General features: G+C 39.1%; 2 protein-coding genes across 5 annotated transcripts; both read right to left on the bottom strand.

Moving 5' to 3' along the window:
• Positions 1–73: 73 nt before the first annotated feature.
• On the bottom strand, positions 74–12512 carry gmip (GEM interacting protein). Of its 4 annotated transcripts, none has more exons than XM_085157314.1 (21): positions 12219–12512; positions 10895–10982; positions 10298–10394; positions 10053–10092; positions 8094–8219; positions 6705–6769; positions 6446–6553; positions 6280–6360; positions 5777–5938; positions 5463–5600; positions 4828–5018; positions 4529–4614; positions 4382–4444; positions 4182–4253; positions 3935–4077; positions 3660–3836; positions 3445–3582; positions 3144–3343; positions 2685–3009; positions 2059–2158; positions 74–1254 (listed from the first exon to the last, which is right to left on the bottom strand). In XM_085157314.1, the coding sequence occupies exons 1-21, from the start codon at positions 12262–12264 to the stop codon at positions 620–622; spliced, it is 3081 nt and encodes a 1026-aa protein (XP_085013440.1). In that variant the 5' UTR covers positions 12265–12512; the 3' UTR covers positions 74–619. The 4 variants fall into 4 exon arrangements, with proteins under 4 accessions (XP_085013440.1, XP_085013439.1, XP_085013441.1 ...); XM_085157313.1 differs by having other exon boundaries at positions 2059–2161; XM_085157316.1 differs by lacking the exon at positions 74–1254 and having other exon boundaries at positions 1261–2158.
• Positions 12513–13145: 633 nt separating this feature from the next.
• On the bottom strand, positions 13146–20905 carry colgalt1a (collagen beta(1-O)galactosyltransferase 1a). The gene is made up of 12 exons (XM_085157323.1): positions 20513–20905; positions 18006–18116; positions 17781–17898; positions 17098–17232; positions 16800–17004; positions 16588–16707; positions 16346–16422; positions 16114–16220; positions 15883–16015; positions 15679–15806; positions 15369–15575; positions 13146–14882 (listed from the first exon to the last, which is right to left on the bottom strand). Exons 1-12 carry the CDS (start codon positions 20734–20736, stop codon positions 14615–14617), a joined length of 1833 nt encoding a protein of 610 aa, XP_085013449.1. The 5' UTR covers positions 20737–20905; the 3' UTR covers positions 13146–14614.
• Between the last annotated feature and the right edge of the window lie 113 nt (positions 20906–21018).

The following is a 21018-nucleotide window of genomic DNA, read 5'->3' on the forward strand; positions in this document are numbered from 1 at the left end:
TGTTAAAACAAGAAAGGTGCATTAAGCTAAAAATGATCAGTGTTAAGGTCAAGGACACCAGTAAAGGCATATATTTGTTTACAGACTATAACATTTTTCATTTATAGGCAATAATATATTGGGAAAGCACAACAAATGTAAAACAGCATTATATTGATGACACATTTTACAAATATTCATAACAGTTTGTTCGGGTCAAAACCATTATACTCAGGTGCTAGTTTGTATCTTTTCACCTCGCCTGCTAATTAATTCAAAACACAAGAGCTAATTAAAAAAATAATATATAAACTTCTCATGTGTGGTCTGTTAGTGAACTGCTGGATTATCAACAGACCAAAATCTAAAGAAGATTAAGTGTTAATCCAAGCAGGCACCAGGATTGAACTTTTCCCTGTGTTTCATATGTTAGTTCAGTAGGTTTGATGACTAAAGACTTTGTGTTCCTGTGGTGACATTTGCACCTAAAATGTGGTTGTATTCTATTCTTAATAAAGGCATAATAATGGTAATATTGACAGAAGCATTTGTTGTTACATACAATAATGGTCATATTAATGATGTCCTTTGCTGTATGTGAAATCATTCCAGTGAACCATCTGCAGATTTTTATCTTCCCTCAGACAAAGAGCTGCTCATCCTTCCCTGAATGGCTGCGTCTCAGCCTTAGACCAGACAGGATCTTCTGGGCTGGTGAGGTAACATTTTTCTCAACAGGAATTGTCTTTGGTGATGAACACAGATGGTGATAATGTCCAGTACTCTGCTTGTTATTGCTCTGATTTATGTTGCGATTTGCTCGACATCCTCCTGCCACCTCTTCAGCAGCCTGCGTTGCACTGGATGCTGTAGAAGGTGAAAGTGGTGCATACGTAGAGTCCAAGCCCAGCATGTACTGCACAACCTCACGGGGGCTTAGTGGGGCATCCATTTTATTCTCTGTGTCAGTAGTCACATGCTGGGGCTCAAGAATGCCCTCATAATGGATATCTATGTCTCGAGAAAGTCTTTGTGCCCCTGGCTCTGGAGAAGAGCTGCGACTGCTGTCTGCACTTCCTGTGTGGCCCCTCAGTTGAGGTGCAGCCTGTCTGGCTGCACATGCTGGGTTCGAGACTCGGGTTCCTGTATTATGATGTCGGTGATACTTCACAGGCTGTCTGGTGAAACGGTAGTATGGCTGGACTCCTAAATCAGAGGTAGCTTCTCCTACCATCTCACCCTGAGGATCACTTGATACATCTCTCATAGCCAGGACTGGAGCAATAGAAGGATAAGCATGTGATTCACAAAGTTAAGCATTTCCAACATAAGTTATTGATTATTTTGCTTAAAAAAACCAAAATCATTCTATATGATATATAGTGCAACTTGACTTGAAAGCGAGGACTTTTGAAGCTGCTGTTTTAGCAACAGAGAGGAGAGCCCCTCAGAAACACAACGAAAGTACAGAAAGCAAAGAATGGTTTGAGCCTCATACTTTCCAAATCCCCAAACTCCAAAATCTAACTTTGTGTTGTCCAAATTCATACAAAAACTCAAATGTCAAACTGCAAATTCCAAAAGAAATGATCATATTATAATTAAAATCACACAAATTAATTCATTAATTCCACAAAAACTATCCCTAACAAAATGTACTCAACCAAATTCAGCCACTTTTACTGAATAGCAACATATAAGGAAGCCCTACTTCTAAAGATAACTGGATGATGTACGCAAAGTAATTAAAAAAAAACAGACATTTTAAGTATTCTACATCCACAGAATCTCATGCTTAGAAACACAAGCTACTTTGTAACTGTAAATTAGAACCAACCCCCTGTGTGCAAGAAATTAAGCAAAACATTTGGGAGCTGTTTCGTAATACCTACAAGAGGATTATTTAAGACATGTCCTCAAGTAGCAAAACTACAAGCTGACACAAGAGAGAACTCATTGTACTTGGCAACTGAAAACGTCAACATCTTTAGGTTTCACAGGACATAGACACAGTGAATAAATTAGTTTGCTGACCTGCTCTAGTCAGGAGTAACTCCTCTATCACTATGCCCCGCCTACCTGCTCTCTCACTGGCTTCAGCGCTGAGCTGGTCCACTGCCTCATTGGATGAAGACTTGTCAGATATATAACCCTCGCTTGACTCTCTCTTGATTCGATTCTGCTGGAATGACACAAGTTGAGTGGTGGATTACAGACCACATCTAAACCTGCAGCACTGCATTATTATAGGATTCCTACCGGGGCAATGACTACTTGGGATGAGTCTTTTTTATTTTTATTTTTATTATTAGGTACAAATATAAAAATGTTTTACTCTCCTAAAGAAAGGTGATATCCTTTTTGTGTTTTAATTCTTTTGATGCAACCCAGCTAAAACCCCACAATTAGGTGAACTTTAATTTTTTTTTTTTTTTACAGGAAAGAGCTGTGTAAAGCAGAAAGTAAAAGCTAGAAAGACGGTCATGCAGGCCAGAGTGCAGAGGGCAGGAGAAATGCAGCAGTGTGCGTGAGGATCTTGTTAATCCTGATGGAAAAAACGTGAGGTTAAGGTGGCAAGTGTTAAGGCTCTTAAAAAACTGGTAAGTGTGTTTACTCTCACATGGTGTGAATGCTAAGCAACTGCTGCTTAAAAGGGAGCAGTTAAAAATTAGCCATAGATGTTTAAAGCGCACTGAAATACTTACTTCTACTGAGCGTGGCCGCTCTCTGGAGGTGGTTTCATTTTCTGAGTCGAGATAAGCTACCCCATCCAAGGGGCAGGAACCTCTGGGAGGGGTGTCAGGAAGAGGTGCAGTAGGGGGTGGAGGAGGGGGTGTATCGGATCCCTTGTCCAGGCCGAAAATTTTGTCGTGGTGTGTGATGAGGAACTCAACAAGTACAGCCTGGTAGGTGGTCTCCAAGAGGGCAATCATTGACATGTCTGTCGACACTAGAGGGCGCAATAACGTTGGCCCAAAAACAATGCCTAAATTGCTGGGAGACATCTTGTTCTCGTAGTTTTCTGAAACTCTGTAAATAAACACATGAGACAAATTCAAGGACAGCTTGTCAGTCAGTGGTCCAGTATAGAAATAAGTAAATGTCATCTATCAGGTTTAGGCCAAGTTAAACTAGAGAGGTCTGTGGTCCCAGACCATGCTCACCTTTGAAGATGAGATACAAGGTGCTGCAAGGTGCTGTAGCAATATGGAGGAAGTCTGTGTAGTAGCTTTTGCAGGTTGTCAGTGATATCCATTATCTCATTAGTCTCTGGTGACGTCTCCCCATCATTCAGGTGCTGAATTGATTTTCCCACCGCGACGAAATCATTGTACAGGTCAAAAGTTAGTAAGGGCTCAGGCAGCTGCAAGAGATAATATTGAAAATATTCAGTGCGATATCAGAGAAAATTTACATCTCTTGAATTGTGCAAAAATGAGGTTTGTATTTTAATATCTCCTTTACCTCCTTAAAGAAGTGCTTAAGGATAGAGGTGATGTCATGTGGTGAGAGGTCCGAGAGGTCCACTTGCTCTTTTTGTGTTTCAAAGGCATGGCAGAGCTTCTGAATGCGAGGCTTGGACCCACTCACGCGATACACACCCTAACAGAAATGATTATTAGATCACTATTCATACTTGAGAACCAATGTATTTGTACCAGTGTGAGGATAAATAATACCTGGACAGAGAGAGCACGGCTCTCAATCTCAGATGTGCAGAGAATCACTACAAAGGGCACCTCATCTGGCCTGTCACGTGGCAGCAGAGAGAGGTCCACTCCAAACACCGATCCCTTCTTATGCTCACATTCTAGCTGACACACCTCCATACACTTCCTGTGCAAAGCTAGGCCACACTGAATGTGAGATAGAAAAGAGCCAATCTCATTAATAATCTCATGAAAGACAGTTTTCTGCCCATGTTACAATATATTCATCAAATGTGTAATCATACCTCTTCACATTCAACCCCACTGACAACAATATAGTTGTCACACTGCTTGCATTTGGCCATTTTGCTTTTCATTTTCTTGAGTCGATGTGATAATGCAGCTCGCGAAACCTGTGGCACTTTGACTGGCTGACTATCATTGTACTCTGGAGGAAGGTGGAGAAGATAGATTTATTTGCCAGCCAGGGATCAAATAAAAAATAAACTCTATTAACATATTCTGTTCATGAAAAGAAAAGGAGGTAAGAACCTGATTCATCCCGGTCATCTAGATCGTCTGATGACACTGTCAAAGTGGATGCGGTTTTACCCTGCCTCCTAGCTTCAGTTATATATTCCAAATAAAGCAAAAACACAGTTTAAATTAAAAAAAAAAAAAAGTTCCACAAGTTTCGAGATGCATGTACTATAAATTAAAAGTTAGATACAAAAATGTAAGCCTGTGCCTACCAGGGCTAGACAGGGACTCCGAACTGCCTCCGATGCTCTCACTGTCACTATATCCAGTTTTCCCTTAGGTGAACCAACACACAAATATTATTAAAGAGAAAGATTATTTTTTTAATATAAAAAAGTATAATTAGGTGGAGCCCTTACTGCAATCACTGGATCGTCGCAAAGGACTATCATCTGCCATGAACGAGTCTGGCAGAGTGTTCAGAGTGCTGGTTTTTCTTTTGTTGCTTTAAAGAAAAAAAATTATTGAAACAATTATTTTAACAAGTAAATAGGTAGAATATATCAAACATGTTTTCTATCCTATTTTATGACAAGGATATACACTCAAATACATCTGTCCCTACTGACACATGTTTATATGTTCACATTTATATTTAAAAACATGCTACATATTTTATCAGCAGTAAAAGAAGCAGCAATAAGTCCTTTTAACGCACCCTTTACCGTGAGGAACATACTCCTGGAAGGTAAATTTTTGGAGAATCTGCTCAGGGCGACGCTTACTGAGAACATACTGCAGATAGGGCTCACCAGACTCCTGGGCTCTGCATGTTACCTCCAGGTTGTGATAGCCAAGTGGAACAGGCTCTGCCTGCTGACGCTGGAAGTAGAACAGGTTCACTGTGACCTAATACAGAGAGAAGACATCATGTGGAGTCAAGGGAAAAAAAATTAATCAAAAAAAGTGATATAAAATATAAGAGTAGTGTTTTGTTCACAATTTACTTTTCATACCCGCAAAAAGTAAAAGAAAAAAAGAAAAAATATGCAAAGGAATCTTGTAATTTTATAAAACATGGTAGTTTTTTATTAAAATTCTTTATACTGTATGATGCAAAACATAAATCACTGCTTAGGTAGATTATTATTTTCAGGTAAATTTTTGTATTAATCAACTTAGAACTTAGAAGCTGATTAACTACTAATAGTTAGACATGTTAACTTCTCTTCAGTCATTAGACTGCTCTTAGGTAATGATCCTGTAAATATATATGTAGCTATCCAAGACAACTTATAATATCAACTATATAATAACACATATTCTATATTTATACCAAAATGAAGTACTGACCTCTTTGAGCACAGTGTCTCCTTGAAAGATGAGCTTACGAATGTGTGAAATGATTCTTTCTTTCACCTTCACTAACTCATCTTGGTGGATCTTTGCATCAGTCACACACTGTTTATATATCAACTCTGCCTCTAACACCTGTGAAGACAGAAAGAAAATCTAAGTGGCTATGCAATCTGTGTTTTCCTCTTTTTGCATCGTCTCATAAGCCATTACTAAGGACACCAAAAAAAGATTTACTTTTTGTTTGCTGAAACCTTAGGCCCTTATTTCTACACATTATACAGTATTTAGTCTATTAACACGACACTCGCCTTAGTCTGAGCTTCATCCTTAGACTTCCTCCTCTTATCTAGTGTTTTGCTTCCTACTGTGTCATCTGCAGCCTTAGCAGAGACAGCTTTCGCCTTTTCTAGCTCTTCACAGCGCTGGAAGTACTGTTGCTTGGCCTTTTTATAAGCTGTCACTGCTTCATTCTGAAAACAAGGAAGGGAGATACACAGAGTGGAAAACACTGTTTATTACTGGCACAAATTTTAGCACAACATACGAGAAAGGAAACACACTGGTTACATCCATAACAGACAAAACAACATATACATGACATACAAACAAGTATACTGTCCACTGTTTATACAATTTATACACAGATACTAATTTTAGATGAACTGAGACAAAAATATGTAATGATTATGACAACAATTTTACTATTTTCATGTACAGTCTAATATGACTTTAATAGATACCAACAAGTTCACTAACGGTGCAAATTACTCTGCTTAACATCAACCAATACCAGGAGTGATTATTTACTTACCATCCTCCTTTGTTCTCTTGCCCACTGCTCTTTAAATTCTCTGCGCCACTTGTCAATCTCATTTCTCTTTGCACTCAAGGCCTTTGAGACAGAGAATCGGTATTTAACACATCTACATCTAAACATCAGTGATGGTTTTACATGATGTGTTTGTAGGCTTCTATACCTGGTAACAGCGACTTTGCAGCAGATCAGAAGTCCTTCTAGCATTCAGACAATTTTTGATGTCTTGTTCTAGAGCCAGTGTGTAGATGTACTGTAATGGCATCATTTCCTGCATAGACAAGAGCAAAGAAAGAGAAATGCTACAGTCTAAGAAAGAGAAATGCCACAGTCTCTGTCCTAGGCATCATTATAAGTAACCCATTGTGATGTACTGTAGCAATCATTGGTACAGTTTTTGTCAAGTATCCAGTAAACCATACCTGTTGGACTACATTGGTTTTTGCTCCTTCAGCCGTCTTCATTATACTTTTTGCAAATTCCTGCTCTGCAAAGAAAAAACAAACAAACATTTTTTTTTTCATGTAAAAATAAAAAACACAGGCATGGTACATGAGGATAAAAAACACAAGTAGAATCACTGAAATTCTTGCACTATACTGAACATTTTTGGACATTACCTATCTTCTGTGTCTCTTCACAAGTCTGACATTTGATGAATAGCCTATGCAGCACCCACAGAATAACTAGAACTTGTAGTGTGGTCAACTCTAACCTGTGTCTATTTTGAAGTTAAAAGAGGAATTAATTTGGTTAAAAATACCTGTGGTTTGCATTTTGCATCAGTTCAAGAACTGCAACAGGAAATGAACCAAGCTGATGTCAGTATGATCTCACTCACACTGTGCAAGTACTGATACAAACACTAAGTCAACAGCAGTTTGTGATCTGACTGCTCTCTTTGAGCAATGGGCTCTATACTGTTAGCAAACTCAATGTGTTACTTTACTGTGTAATCACTAGTTTGTGGCTGAGCTTCACCCAGCATTACTCATGTGTTACCATTGCCTAACTGATTTCCTTACACACTTGAGGTTGGTAACTGTTGCTCTGTGTTTTGAATGATAACACTAGTATCAGGTAGTGATGTCAAAGTATATTGTCAAAGTATATTGACATCACTACCTGAATTCATAGGATCTGAAAAGGCTCACAGAAGAGGGATCGCTGTGTACTCCAAAGGCAAGTAGTGTCTTTTATTTCCCTCCTCTTTTCAGCTAATCTGCTCTTTAATCCTTTCTGTTTGTGTGTAGCGTGCAGTCCTCTGGAATGACTGCATAAACTCACATCCTCTTTAACAGAAATAATCCAGGCAGGTGATGAAAATTACTCGATGGTACTCCAGCTAATACTAAAAATGCATGTATTATGATTTTTCTTTCTTAATGGGTAATACAAAGCAGCAATCCAATCTTCAGTGTGCACCTCTTCTCCTTTACAGGGTGACTACTGCAGCACTATTTCAAATGTTATTATATCAAAGCAAACAAACAAACAAAAAAAAAACCCCAATTTGCTCTAACTCTAGATGAAAATACTAGGGCACATTCACTTATACCTAACCTACTTGCATGAAATGATCATTTACTAACACTTTAAACCAATTAATGTTGGTACTACTCTAAGACTACTGACTTCATAGTGGATCAGAATTATTTTCATTCATATTGTACACATTATGGCTTTGCATTTTGTAAGAAATCCACCTATTCTTGTTTCTGTGTGCGGTTTCTATTCAAATATGCCATCTACGATAAGACAAAAAATTTGCGTGTTACACTACTATTTCCTTTACTCAGCTGTGTATTTACCCAAGCTGATTCTTTTCTCCATCCAGGCAAGAAGGTCTTTGGCATATCGGCACCACAACTTGGCGTACTGCAGCGCCGTCTCCACTCCATCCTCACAGCGACATAGGGCCAGGTCTGCTTCTTGGACTGTGAGGGAGTACATCATCATAATGGTAGGCTCAAGGTGTACCCAGGAATTACACTGTAATAGCACATAATATCCCCTTTTCTCAAGAAAACGTTTAGTCTGTCCTTAAGTGATATTAATGGTCCCCGACTATATCTGACAACATAAAGAGGTTTAAAAATCAAATACCAGTTAAAAAAAAAAGATATACACAAACCCAAAACAGGAAATAATGGCTGGATATGGCAAGTCATAGCTGCTCCTCAGAGTAAAGGTCCTGCAGTTTCCCGAAGGTGAGAGCAAACTCTAGCATGTATACTGAAATATACATTAGTTTGTCGGTAAAAAAACAAAGAGAAAACCCCCTCTTAAATTCGTCCTATGTCTCACAGTTGACAGAAAAAGGATGTAACTAGAGAGAGGACAGCCCCAAAACAAACTGCTTTAGCTAACTAACTTCCCTCCTCTCTCTTCCCTTTTGCCTGGCCCCTCCCTCTCACACCTGTTCACTCGTAGTCAGCTACCGACACAAGCCATGTTGTGAGAGCACATAACAGCACACTAGCATGTTGTTATAGCGCTACTGTGGTCACCAAGGCAGGGCGTTAATACGATAACCACTCTTCTTCCTCTGTGAGTCACACTAGTGCAGGGTGGATGATGTATCTGTGACAGTCACATGGTCTAACAAAAGCTCCCTACACTACTTTCTCAATGTGTTCCACTTCCAGCACAACCTTCGCAAATAAATGCAATTTTTTTTTTCTTTTAACCAAAGCTGATGCATTTCAGCAACTTTCACTTCTTCTAGCGGTCCATTGTGCAGTGCTTTAAAACATGCAAGCATGTTATGCCAGAGAGACAGAGAGGCAGATTTTATACTGCTCTTCCCCTTCAGATAGCTGCCAAATCCAGTTAGAGGGGTAGGAAAAAAAAATCAAACCAGACTTTCTTCTGCCATCACGCACAGCCCACAAAATAGAACATGCAATTCCAGAGATATGTTAGGTTTTGTGCTATGGGTGACCTCTCTTAGCCTTTCCTCTCTAGGGAGAGCTCTGAGCACTTTCAGAAATCAGTCCTTTGGAGTTCAAGCTCTTGGAATAAGGATTATTCCAGTCAAGTCCAGAATGCAGAGTGACAGGGTTTAGAGGAGCGTTGAATCAGGTTTATCTCCTGGCATGTGAGAGAGCAAGCGTGCTAAGGTGGTGTGGGGGAGGTGTTCTTGAGAAGAGCTTCTATGCCCCAAGAATACATTTGACATTGCTCACCATCCAAGTTTAACACAGTGTGCCTCTGTAATATCTTATCTTACCATGTGCCTATAATTTGAGTCAAACTGAAGTTTGTGCACTTAGCTCAAAGTCCCACTGTAGACTATGAGTAAGTCTGGTGCATTTATCCATCTGACTTGTATTTATGCCATAGACCATGTAACAGGAGATTTCTGTAACTCTCTTTTTTCCACTAGTCTAATGTAAAAACTGAGAGCAGCTGTCCCCTGCTTTAATCCTCTCTCTTTAGCCTAATCTTGTTACAGAGGGATGGTTACAACTCACAGCTGATTATAAGACAATAAATAAATGTTGAAGAAGAATATTTGTAAAGTGTCACAGACAGTAGCTCCTGCTACATCTAATGATCCGATGGGATGAAGGATAGTATCCTGTCAGTCCCAGGAAGGTTAGTGCTAGGTTAAGCAGGTGACTGAACCACTTCAGCAAGAGGTTCACAGTGTAAAGGAATGTCGCATTGAGACCAGCTGTCGTTATTCACTGACCCTGACCAGAAAGCATGTAGACAATAACACACTCATTTGGGCTTTTTCATCCCTTCTGTCACACAAACCATACCTGTCTGAGTTCCATCCACGTCATTGGGTTCGGCACATATCTGTGGACAAAGTGCATCTTCAAACTGGTGGAACTCTACAACTCTATCAAAGCACATCTAATCGTCTAAAAACAAACCATCAGCAGTGGAGACAGTAGATTTGAAAACTGAACCTGAGCTAAACTTTAGCATAAACAACAGCATAAATGACAGGCCTTTCATTAAGTAGGTCATTCACTACATTCAAAAGGTATTTATTTCTTACAGTCACGTCATGTTGCTCTGTGGTCTCTGCAGTTTCTACAGAGATAGGTTCTGAGATGGACTGGGAGTCAATCTCTGCTAGCAGATCATCCCCTGAGCTGAGCACAGAAAGAATGTATAAGGAGAGAAACATATTTGTCAAGGAATATGCCAGCAAGCATATGCTACTGGGCCTTTTAGTAAACAAGCCCCTTAAGAACCTTTCAAGGTCCAGTTCATGTATTTTTATCATCTTAACTATATTCACCACTGCACCTTTGCTTTAGAGAAATGTTCTAAACAGTTTCCAATCAGTGCTTCTCATAAAATATGAGTCACAATCAGGATAGATTAAACCAGACGTGGCAATGCTAATATAGAAAGTTATTAAACCTTTAGTTAAAAGCTTGAACTAGATAAATATACCGACAGATCATACATAACTGAGTTCATGTTGATGGATTATTAAATGATAAAATATAAATTAATAATTCCATCCTCAATAGCTTTTTTATCATTTTCCATCTCTAGACCATTTGAAATAGCAATTCACTAACCACAGTTTTTACTTAGCACCCGAGTGATGCAGGAGAAAAGGGTTGCACAAGGTAATACTTACGAAGAGATGAAAGATAAATCAAGGTTATCAAAATCTCGGAAGATCTCACTGTATCGCTTTGTTTCAGATTTCTGCACTCGTTTCACATCTGAAATGAGAAATGTAAAAGCTAAGATACATACAAACTTTACATTGTATTTATGTTACATAGAGTAAACGGGGATCCTGACATGTGAACCCTTCCCCCACCCCGAAAAAGCACAAACTATACAGAAATGCATATTATACCACAGTATCAAAGCTAGTTCATCAAGTATATATATAAACACACAGTGAAATAGATGAACTGAAAAAAGGATCCAGTTCAAAAAAATAATCAAACTTAGCTTCTCATAAAATCCTATCTGACAGCATTTGCACTTAATGTGAAATAAAACTGACACATTTTGCTGCTTAAACTTTTGTGCTTTTGTGCAACACTTTGACCGTTTATAACCCTCTGACATAGCAAAAAGTTAAAAACTGATAATTCACAATAGGTGTAACAAATGTAAAAAAGAAATCACTCGCTCAGAGAGGCCTCCATTTTGGTCAACCACATCCTGCTTGCAGTTTGTGTCACGTCCCATCGTGTACATAGAGTCCTTGTTTTTCACACCACCAGTGTTTCAGCTCAAGAATATGAGCTGACAGGAAAGTAAGATGTTTCAGCAAAATTTGAACACAGTTTTCCAGTGTAGTTGCACTTAACTCTGACAGTTGTGTTTGCTGTTTACCCGCAACATTTGCAAAAGCTACTTGCATGAATTGAGGCTACACTGCAACAAGCTTCTGAATAGAAACTTTCAAGCAAAGAAACAATTTGCTAATTTCTAGTGTGTCAAATGACACAAAAGTCTCCAAAACATTAGTTTTAAAAGAAGTTGACAGTCTTGACTTTTTGGAAGGAGTAGGCTAATTCTGCTGAATAAAAATACAGAAGTTAAACAAAAAGACAGAACAAGAACCTCTAAAAAAGAGTTCAGGAAGTTCATCAACAAGGAGGATGCCGCACAGCAGCAGAAATCTTCTGACAGACTCATTAACAAAGGCACTTTATGCATGCAGCGTCTGCATGCACCCACATGAATACCCATGTCATAATGGCGCTACACTGCTTTGAGTAGATTTCCAGTAACACAAACCAAAATAATATTTGGCAATTAAAAAGTTTGGGGTTTCTTCGAATGAAGAAAAATGTGTATCAATAGCAAAAAAAATTGAACATTTTGAAAGGAAAGAAAACAGATTTAAGTTTCATTTAAGCATGGGCAAGTTGATATTTAGAGTAAAGGACACAATTTACTCAAAATGACCATATGTCATATATCTTATTTGTGCTCACCTGTGCCTTGGGTAGAATCCTTGTTTTCCACTAAATCTTCTTCCATTTCTGCGCTATTTCCACAGTAGGCAGACCCTACCAACACCTCTCACACATGATCTCGCATCAGGGTCAAACTACAATACACAGTAAAACACTTTGTATTTGAAGTGGTAGGAAATCAGGACTGTAGCTTAAACACAGCGATATAAAGCTGAGCCCCAAGCACGCTGATATGCAAGTTCTTAAAATGATCTTCCTCTGGTAGAGTGAAGGTTGGCCAATGTTTTCACCATCAAGGGGAAGAGGAAGTGTATCTTACAGTCACTGGAGGCCCCACCTACATTGTCTAACCATATATAGTGAAAAGGTACCACTGTGATAAATTTGTATTGTCGTAGTAAGGAAGATTGTTCCTTAAATGTTGGCATGTACCACTGTAATGTAACAATTACACTTCAGAAAACATATCTTGGTTAAACCCAACTTGGTTAAAAATTAGTATATACTAAACACAGTTGTTAATATATATAATAAGTTATTTAAGAAACATTATTTCAATGTCATGTAAGCTACCTTATTCAGCCTAATTTGGACCCTTTTAAATCATATCTGTTGGGGTTCTGGACACCGGATACAGTGCAGCTGAACTTGGTACAGCATGATTCAGACCAAAATATACTGCAAAATGAGGTCCATCTGCAGGTGTGATAAAAACCCCAATGAGAAAGTCGGTTGCGTGACATGCCAAGAATAATCAGCTAAAAAGTTCAATTCTACATGTAATCAGCAGCTTGGGTACTCTGTGTTTTTCAGTGACAATGATGAATGAAATGGTGAAGGCAAAATCTGCATTCAGGTCACAGTCTACAATGTGTGAATGACTTCACAGTCGCAATATACAGACGTCATAATTTGTATTTGGACAGTCAACATTAATTTAAAAAAAAAAAAAGGTTACTCCAACAGAACAGTAAACATATAATGACAGAAGTTGAACCTGTTAAAAAGAAATTATTTTATTTTTTGTCGGTACAAGCACCACTAACATTTTTGTGCACACTTAGTGAGTGAATAACTCCCATCAGGACTCAACAGAAACTGGCTTCATCAGAGATCTGTGTATGTGATGAGGGAAACCATGACACAATAAATATACTGTGAGAAATATGATGATCTACACTTATCTTATGTAATGACAATTCATAAAGTCTACCACAATCAAAATGCTCAACATTCACACTGAACTGATCTGAGATGGAACAGCAATACAGCTCTTTTCCACCGATGCAGCGCTGGTGCTTAATCCAGAACCTGTTTCATATCATTTCTGCCAAAAAAGACAAATGCATTCACAACGCCACAAAACTAATGGGCCCAAAATCAGAACAATCAGTGGCAAAAAGAAGGGCAACCACAAAAATTTTGCAGGTAATTTATAGATGCAGCCCACAGTGGTGAGTCACTGCGCCATAACTTTATGGACATGGAAAATACTTCAAAGTCTGCTACATAAATGTAGGCTCTTTCTAAAAACAAAACAAAAACTAAAGCAGAACTTGCACAGGTACCAGCACTGCATCTGTGGGAGAGAGGTAATAAAGTGGCTGATGTGCATTTGGATGTGGGCAAGTTGAAACACCAGTGTGTTTGGTGGCTTGTCTCACGTCTATTTGTATCAAGAGGTGGTTGGTGGAACTACAAGAGTAAAACAAACAAACAAAAAAACAGCACAAAACAAAATAAATTTTTAAACAAAACAGCAACAAACGGTACTGGTGGTAAATCTGCCTCAGTATTTCTACAAATTAAATTATTTGGTTCTGAATTTTGTCACTTTGATAGAAATTTGCCACAGGGTTCTACTGTACCGTCCAATGACCAACTAAAAACATTATAAAAAAGCACTGTTATAAAATTGAACAAAAACAAACAAAAAGATTCAAAATGCCAAAAGTTCATAGGTTTTGCATAGGTTGATTTAAGACGTCTTTATTTTGCTCTGTGGTGCAGATTTGTTGTTGTTGTAGCCAAATTCATTAATTTCTCAAGGCTACAAAACACAGTCTAATCTCAAATTAGCACCACTGAAATGCAGCAGTCCAGTTTTGTTCTTTACCAGTATACATTATTTCTGTATGACAGAGAGTAGGTGGGAACTGCAAATGCCATTCCAAATGGCAAGTCTAGTGCCTTTATAAAGTAAAAACCACAAGCTGACGACAGCAGAAAACATGACATGCATGATCCCTTTTTAACTTTTCACTTCTGATAATTTAAACTTCTCTATATTCTTTGATACCACATCTGATCTGATGCAAAATCAAAGTGATTAAAGATTAAACATGATTACAAAACTAATGTGGTGCGTTTTATGGACTTTTTTTTATTTTTCCAAGGCTCTTAGTGACTTCCTCTCATAGCTCATCCCGTGCTGTACTGTCCAAAGGAGACTGGAGCACATCTGAGTTCTGGGCCTCTGTGCTGATCTCAGCCTGCTCATGACTTTTTCCTGAGCGTGCTCTGTCCCAGTCTGTGCGGATTTTTTCATTGTCCCACACAGTGGAGGTTTCAGTGTCACTGACGTATCCTGGGTCGCCCGTATAGTGAGTTGGATACACAAGGAGAGGCTCTGCAGAAAATGCCAGCAGGTCCCTGGTTTCAAACTGTTCCATATAATCAGATCTGGAGAGCAGGAAAGGTCAAGAAAGAAAGATAAGACTCCTGAATAGAAATGCAGTGCACTGAAAAACTCTTTAGAAATGTTGTTTCTAGTGTTTACTGTTAGTTTTCTTAGTTTTTTTTTTTATGTCTTAACACGGATTCAGTTTTAGTTCTCATCAGATGAGATCTGGTGTATTTTACTTCTATGACTGTTCCTTAAAATATCTCTAAAAGGTGACTCAAGTCTCTGTGTCATAAATTGAATTCAGATTGTGCCCAGATGTACAAAATATAACTGTGTCAAGGTTCAAATCTAGGAGCCAGCACTGATATGGAATAAGTTGAGAGACTTTTGACCGTTGAGGAAATACAAACTGAATACATTTTAAGATAAATCTGAAATGTTGAACTTTTGCACTCTTAAGACTGCCTATAAATCTTTGAAATGAATGATATATTATGTGTGTGTGTGTGTGTGGTCTTGTGTTTGCTGGTGCTAACACTTACACAGGGTGTTTATTGTACATGAGAGGAAGAAACTCATCCACTGGCAAAATCCTCTTTAATGGTTCTGCTTTTAAAAGCTTCTGGGCACCCTGTAATGATATCATATATCCTAGTGTCCAATATGAATAGTCTGCCTCCACCAAGTTGTGTATATTTGGCACTGCTTTCTCCGGGTGAGCCACTTGCATTCTCTTTCGACCAATATAACTAAAAGAAGAAAAACAAAACAAAACACAGAAAGACAAGTTGATAAGAATTTGTAAACTCTGTGGGAATGACAAAAAATATTATGAAGGAAGTAAAAACATACATGAGATCCCAATCCAGACCTTCACGGTCCACCTCACTCATTAAGTTCATCAAGCGACGTTTGAAGAACACCTCAAAGCGCAGGTCATCTTCGATCACTAAAGATGTGTGGAGACTTCGTTCCACTATCTAAGGCCAGAGAAATCTTTAAGTCACACATCCGTCTGGTTTGGATATATTCAAATTCTTGGCTTCAGGGGTTTACCTCTTTCCAGATGTTATAGTGGGAAAGAAAGCATCCCAGCTCTCCCTTTGTTAGTGGACGACCATGATAAGGGTCACTGTATCCAGGAAGCATATGGATACCCAAAGCGTGAATTTCACTGACGTTCATTGCTCTGAAATAGAGAGAAGTAGAAATGTGACAAAATGACAATAAAGATGGGCCAGTCTGTGGTAGTTACTAATTAGTAAATAAGTGGAAAGCATCACTTACTTTCCATCCACGGCATTAACAACTTTACAAGCAATCTCCTGCTCATGCAGTGCTCTCAGCATACGTTCCCTGCGGTCAGTCCGCCTCTGCAAGTTTATCATGAACACCTACACAAAGGTAAACAGTGGAACCAATCAATGTAATTATAGATTTCAACAGCAGGCAGAGAATTTCAGCGCAGAAACAGAAAGTCGGCCATTTTTGCAGATTCCATCTTCACATCACTCCTTACCTCATCAAAGCCCATTTTGTCAGGTTGTTTTCTAGGAACACTTATGTATTTGGATGGCATCACTGGGGCATTTCGCACTACACAGTCAGAGGGAAGATGGATGCAGAAATGGTATAAATGATATTTAGAAACTCATGCTGAAAGTTACCATTAGATGAAGCAGAAGAGAGTAGAATTAAGACTTAAATAAGCCAGTGGAAAAGAGTGAGGGGGTTGCAAAAGTAAAGCTCTCAGCCACTCACCATTAACTTCTAACACAGTGTGTATGAAGCTGTCCACTTCATCTTGCAAAGTATTGTGGGAACGTAGTGGCACAGGGAAGTATCCATAGGTCTCCTTGTTACATACAAACATTTGAACCTCTGTAGCGAACACAGAATAGGAAAACTTAATCTGAAGCTACATTATTTATGATAAAAATAAGTAGACTTTAAGTTGGATTATATCAAATTACCTGCCATCTTAGCAGAGTAAGCAAACACAATAATGTCATCAAATGCCCAGCTGTATTCTGGGTGTGGTGGGTGAAAGGCTAGCTGCCTGGAGGCCTCTTTCCTGAGGTCTATTAGGAACGTGGAGTGTACCATAGGAACGGCAAAACAGCCCTTTCGTATCTGCTTCCTAAGGGGTATGTAGGCAGGCGTCCTCTTATAATAACCCTGGAGAATGAGAGTTGTTAGGCTGTTTATTACAGAGATTATTGAAACTTTCTGACATACACAAAGGGGTTTTCTCAGTGATCATGACAGTACCTGAGAAGTCATTCCACACCAAAAATTTGAGTAGGCTGCACGAGAGTCAAGCATCGGAGCAATGATAGTCTTGTTCTGTTTCATCAGCCCCCGGAGCACATTTGAATTGGTGAGGAGGTTGTCACAATCTGCCAGCTGCACAAGGAGCATAAGAAAAACGGCTAGTGTATGAATAACACACTGTACACAAAACTCTTGAGAAGAAATGATGAACAGCTCCCGAAGGATAAATGGGGTAACTAAAACTGAGTGATCTCTGACCAGTAGTATATATACTACAATTCTGTTTTTAAGAGAGAAAGTCTAGATGTAAGATTAAAAGCACAAAATTATTGCAATTTTGGATAGACTTCACTTCAAAATTATACCCTGCTGAAACAAGACAATGTGGGCCAGGCTGGTGAATACAAATAGAAATGTGCATTTAAGATTTAAGTGTCCAGATGAACTAGACTGAAAGATGAACTTTAACCATAAGAAACAGAACATAACTGGGTAAAGTTTTAACCGTCTGTCTCCCTCTTAAATTACAGTTGTGGTGGCATTTTGGGCCCAATTCTATACTTTTTCTTTGGCTTTTATTACTGAATGTTAAAAATAGTGAGGCCCAGTGTTTATAATCAACATTTTGAGTGTAATTCTGCTTCCTTTTGTAACTGTAAAGAGTAGTTTTATTTACCTACCATAAAATAGTCTGCCCACATCTCACGAGCAGACTCCAGCGCTGCTTGCCGAAGCTTCATAACATGCTCATAACGAGGATCTGTCCAGTCTTTTGGACCTTCCTCATCTTCATAATTTCTACACAAAATATTTCAGTATTAATTAAACTGATTTCACGTGATGTCTGACTCAATTTTCTGCGAGCTATTTGAGCACTACACAATTCCATCTTTAAAATAACAAACCTGGGCTCTTCTTTTGGCCTCCACTCTACATAATGGTAGAGCTTCTGTACTTTTACAAGCCAGTCATGCAGAATGGCTGTGGTGTTGTCCTCATTATGATCAGTTGCTACCCTGTCAATGCAGAAAAAAAAAGTAAATTATCAGAATTAAGTGCATTCATCAAGAACCTAGGGAAAAGGAGGAAAACTGTAACAACGAGAAGAAATTTGCAACAGTGGTTGACTGTAGCCAGCGGTGCCAAACTGAGTTCTAGTTGAGGCATGAGTGAAAGACAAAACCAAGGTTCAAATAACAATAGCCCTGTGTTCACTTTTTGTAAATGCATTATGTACAAGCTGCGGGAAGTGACACAAATGTAACGGACACCAGCTTCAGAAAAACACGCAGCAATAAAAACACAAAAAAACAAAACAAAAAACTTTAGGTCAGCATCGACAAGTTATGTATAAAGGAAATGTGAAAAAACGATAACAGTACGGAAACTACTTTACAGAAGTGAAACCTCTGTTTGCAACAGACAGAGAAGGAAATTGTTTAAAGTGACTTAGGCTATGCGTGAGGCAAATGAACCCAAGTTACACTGCCTGCATGTTTGATCTAATTCTACACGAGGATGAAAAGCCTAGAAATGATACTCCAGAATAACCCAATACCCGCAGGATTCATTTCTTGGCCATGTAGGCCAACATGATTTGCTGTTCCCAGACACCTGCTCTACAGCCAGCTGTGCTTGTATTCTGGCCCTGGGTTTGCACTGGAAATTCCCCATGGATCTGTGTAAACACTGCAGCTCCTTGCTAAAACACTTTTCAGCCACTCCAGCTGTCGGTCTTTCCCATTTCCCTCTTGTGCTCAGATAAAATAAGTGCTTATTAAAGAACACTGTTTAGACCTATGTCACTTTTTCATTGTAAACATACATTTAGGAGCGGTGTGCCACTTCCATATCAGCTATTATTTCTGTAGCGGTGTAGGAATACTGGCATAAGACACCAAAGATTTCAATTACAGCTGCAAAATGTGTGCAGCGTATAGTGTTTATAAGATCACAGAGTTGTTTGGTTTTTCCAGATGTAATTTAATGTGTGTCAAACAACACTGTCCTTACCGCCAACATATTTACACAAGACTTCACAAACTACCAAACAAAAAAAGGAATTTAAGACACTCTTACTAATGCACAAGGTGAAACTTGCTCATCAAGATAGCGAATGAAGACCACGCCTTTCCGAGCCCACCAGGTAGTCATTCAAACTGCTTGAGGATACAAGTGCAGGTGGGCTGTTCAAGCATGTTGATTAAGTATAGGGTGAAAATAGCTTTCCTTCACTTACTTGACTGACAGATGACTAAGGAGCTTGGGAAGTCATAATTTCTGGAGATGGTGCAAACATGTTAGGTCTAAAATGTGGTCTACATAAACATGTTTAATGAACCGTCAAGACTGAATGAGAGAACTGAGTTTAAGCCTCCATAATCATTTATCATGGAGAGTCATTATCTAAGGTTGGCCTTTACCTAGGAGAAGCTTAATAATCAAACTGCACCATATCGTTTTTATTTACTTAGCACTTCATTGTAATGTAATCAGTAAATTGTCTATTAGGTGATTTGTTTAACACATAATAATGTCAGAAAAACACTTCACAAACAGGGACTTGTCTTCCCAGATGCATATCTCTGTTTAACTTCCAGTCAGGAAGAGGAGAAGATGTAGGCTTTGGTACATGAAGACTGGAATAAGTTTAAAGATGAAGATATGTTATAAATTAAAAGAAAAACGTGAAACGTTAAACGCTGAGGTGATGGGATTTGATAGCTATAATGTGCTGGTTTGACCTCACTTGGCTTCTTTCTCCTGAGATGTAAAATTTCGCGACGGAAGGTGCCTCTTACTAACAGACTACATGGGTCAGGTCATTTTCATGGTGCTAATCCAATCTCAGTTGCACATGGCAGACACTCGTTTTGCGTTTATTGTTAATGTATCAGGCATCGGTATGCTTGTGGAGCACTGTGTCAGAGCTTGTATCTTAGATCGCACACAACACACAGCTCCCCTCGTGGTCAAAGCCGTCGTTCACTCCCATCCACGTATACAGATCAATACGACGCACAACTGTCCTGATGAGCAGATGTGCTTACTTTTGTCCCGTACCCTGACTGCAAAATATTGCCTATTTCTTTTTATATTCTTGGTTTGTACTCATGCATTTGTTCGTTCTTGTATTATGCTTGAGTTTTTCACATTTTCTTTTGCTGTTTTTTCAAGACGGAATGATCTCTGCGCAACACTTCGCTTATTTCCAAAGCCATTTTGTTACCCCCGACAATCTCTGCGGGTCCACCCCTTTTCTTTCCCTTTCCCGCTAATCGATCTAATCAATCAGAAAAGTATCCTTCGGTACTTATTTTTCTGTAAGAAACCTGTGGCAAAAACAAGAATTACTTTCACTTTTTACTGCCTAACAGCCTGCAACATCTAACATTTCCCAGTAACAACTTACCACAGTGCCATACGGTTCTTCGGGTAGTTGAGGCGCTCAATGGTACCCAGGAAATACGGCAATGAGTGCTCGGAGTTTCTGCAAATGAGGGCAAGAAGAACCCGGGGTGCGAGGAGTGAAGATTCGGGGTTCCAGCGCTCCTCCGCAAAGTATCCCCGGACAGGACTGCAGCAGGACAGGAGCAGGAGGAGCAGGGCGTCGTTGAGGCCAGCGAGCCTGGGCATCGCGATAGCAAATTATGGAATAGAATAATGATAATTTATAAGTGGACTGTGGCTCGTCGGGGGCTATAGAGAAATGTCTCTTGACTTTCTGCCGTCATCACAGATAGGGAAAGTCTGTGCTACAGTCCCTGATGTAAAAGCAGTGCGAGGTTAATCTCTAAAGGGGTGGGATCTGTTTGGATGGTAAAGGGGGTGGACTAATACAGGCCCTGCAGCACAGGAAACACCGAGGGCAAATGCCCAATTCGAATGAATGGATTTTTCTTTAAAAAAAAGAAAAAG

The sequence above is a fragment of the Neolamprologus multifasciatus genome, chromosome 4 (assembly GCF_963576455.1).
Source record: "Neolamprologus multifasciatus chromosome 4, fNeoMul1.2, whole genome shotgun sequence".
NCBI lineage: Eukaryota > Metazoa > Chordata > Actinopteri > Cichliformes > Cichlidae > Neolamprologus > Neolamprologus multifasciatus.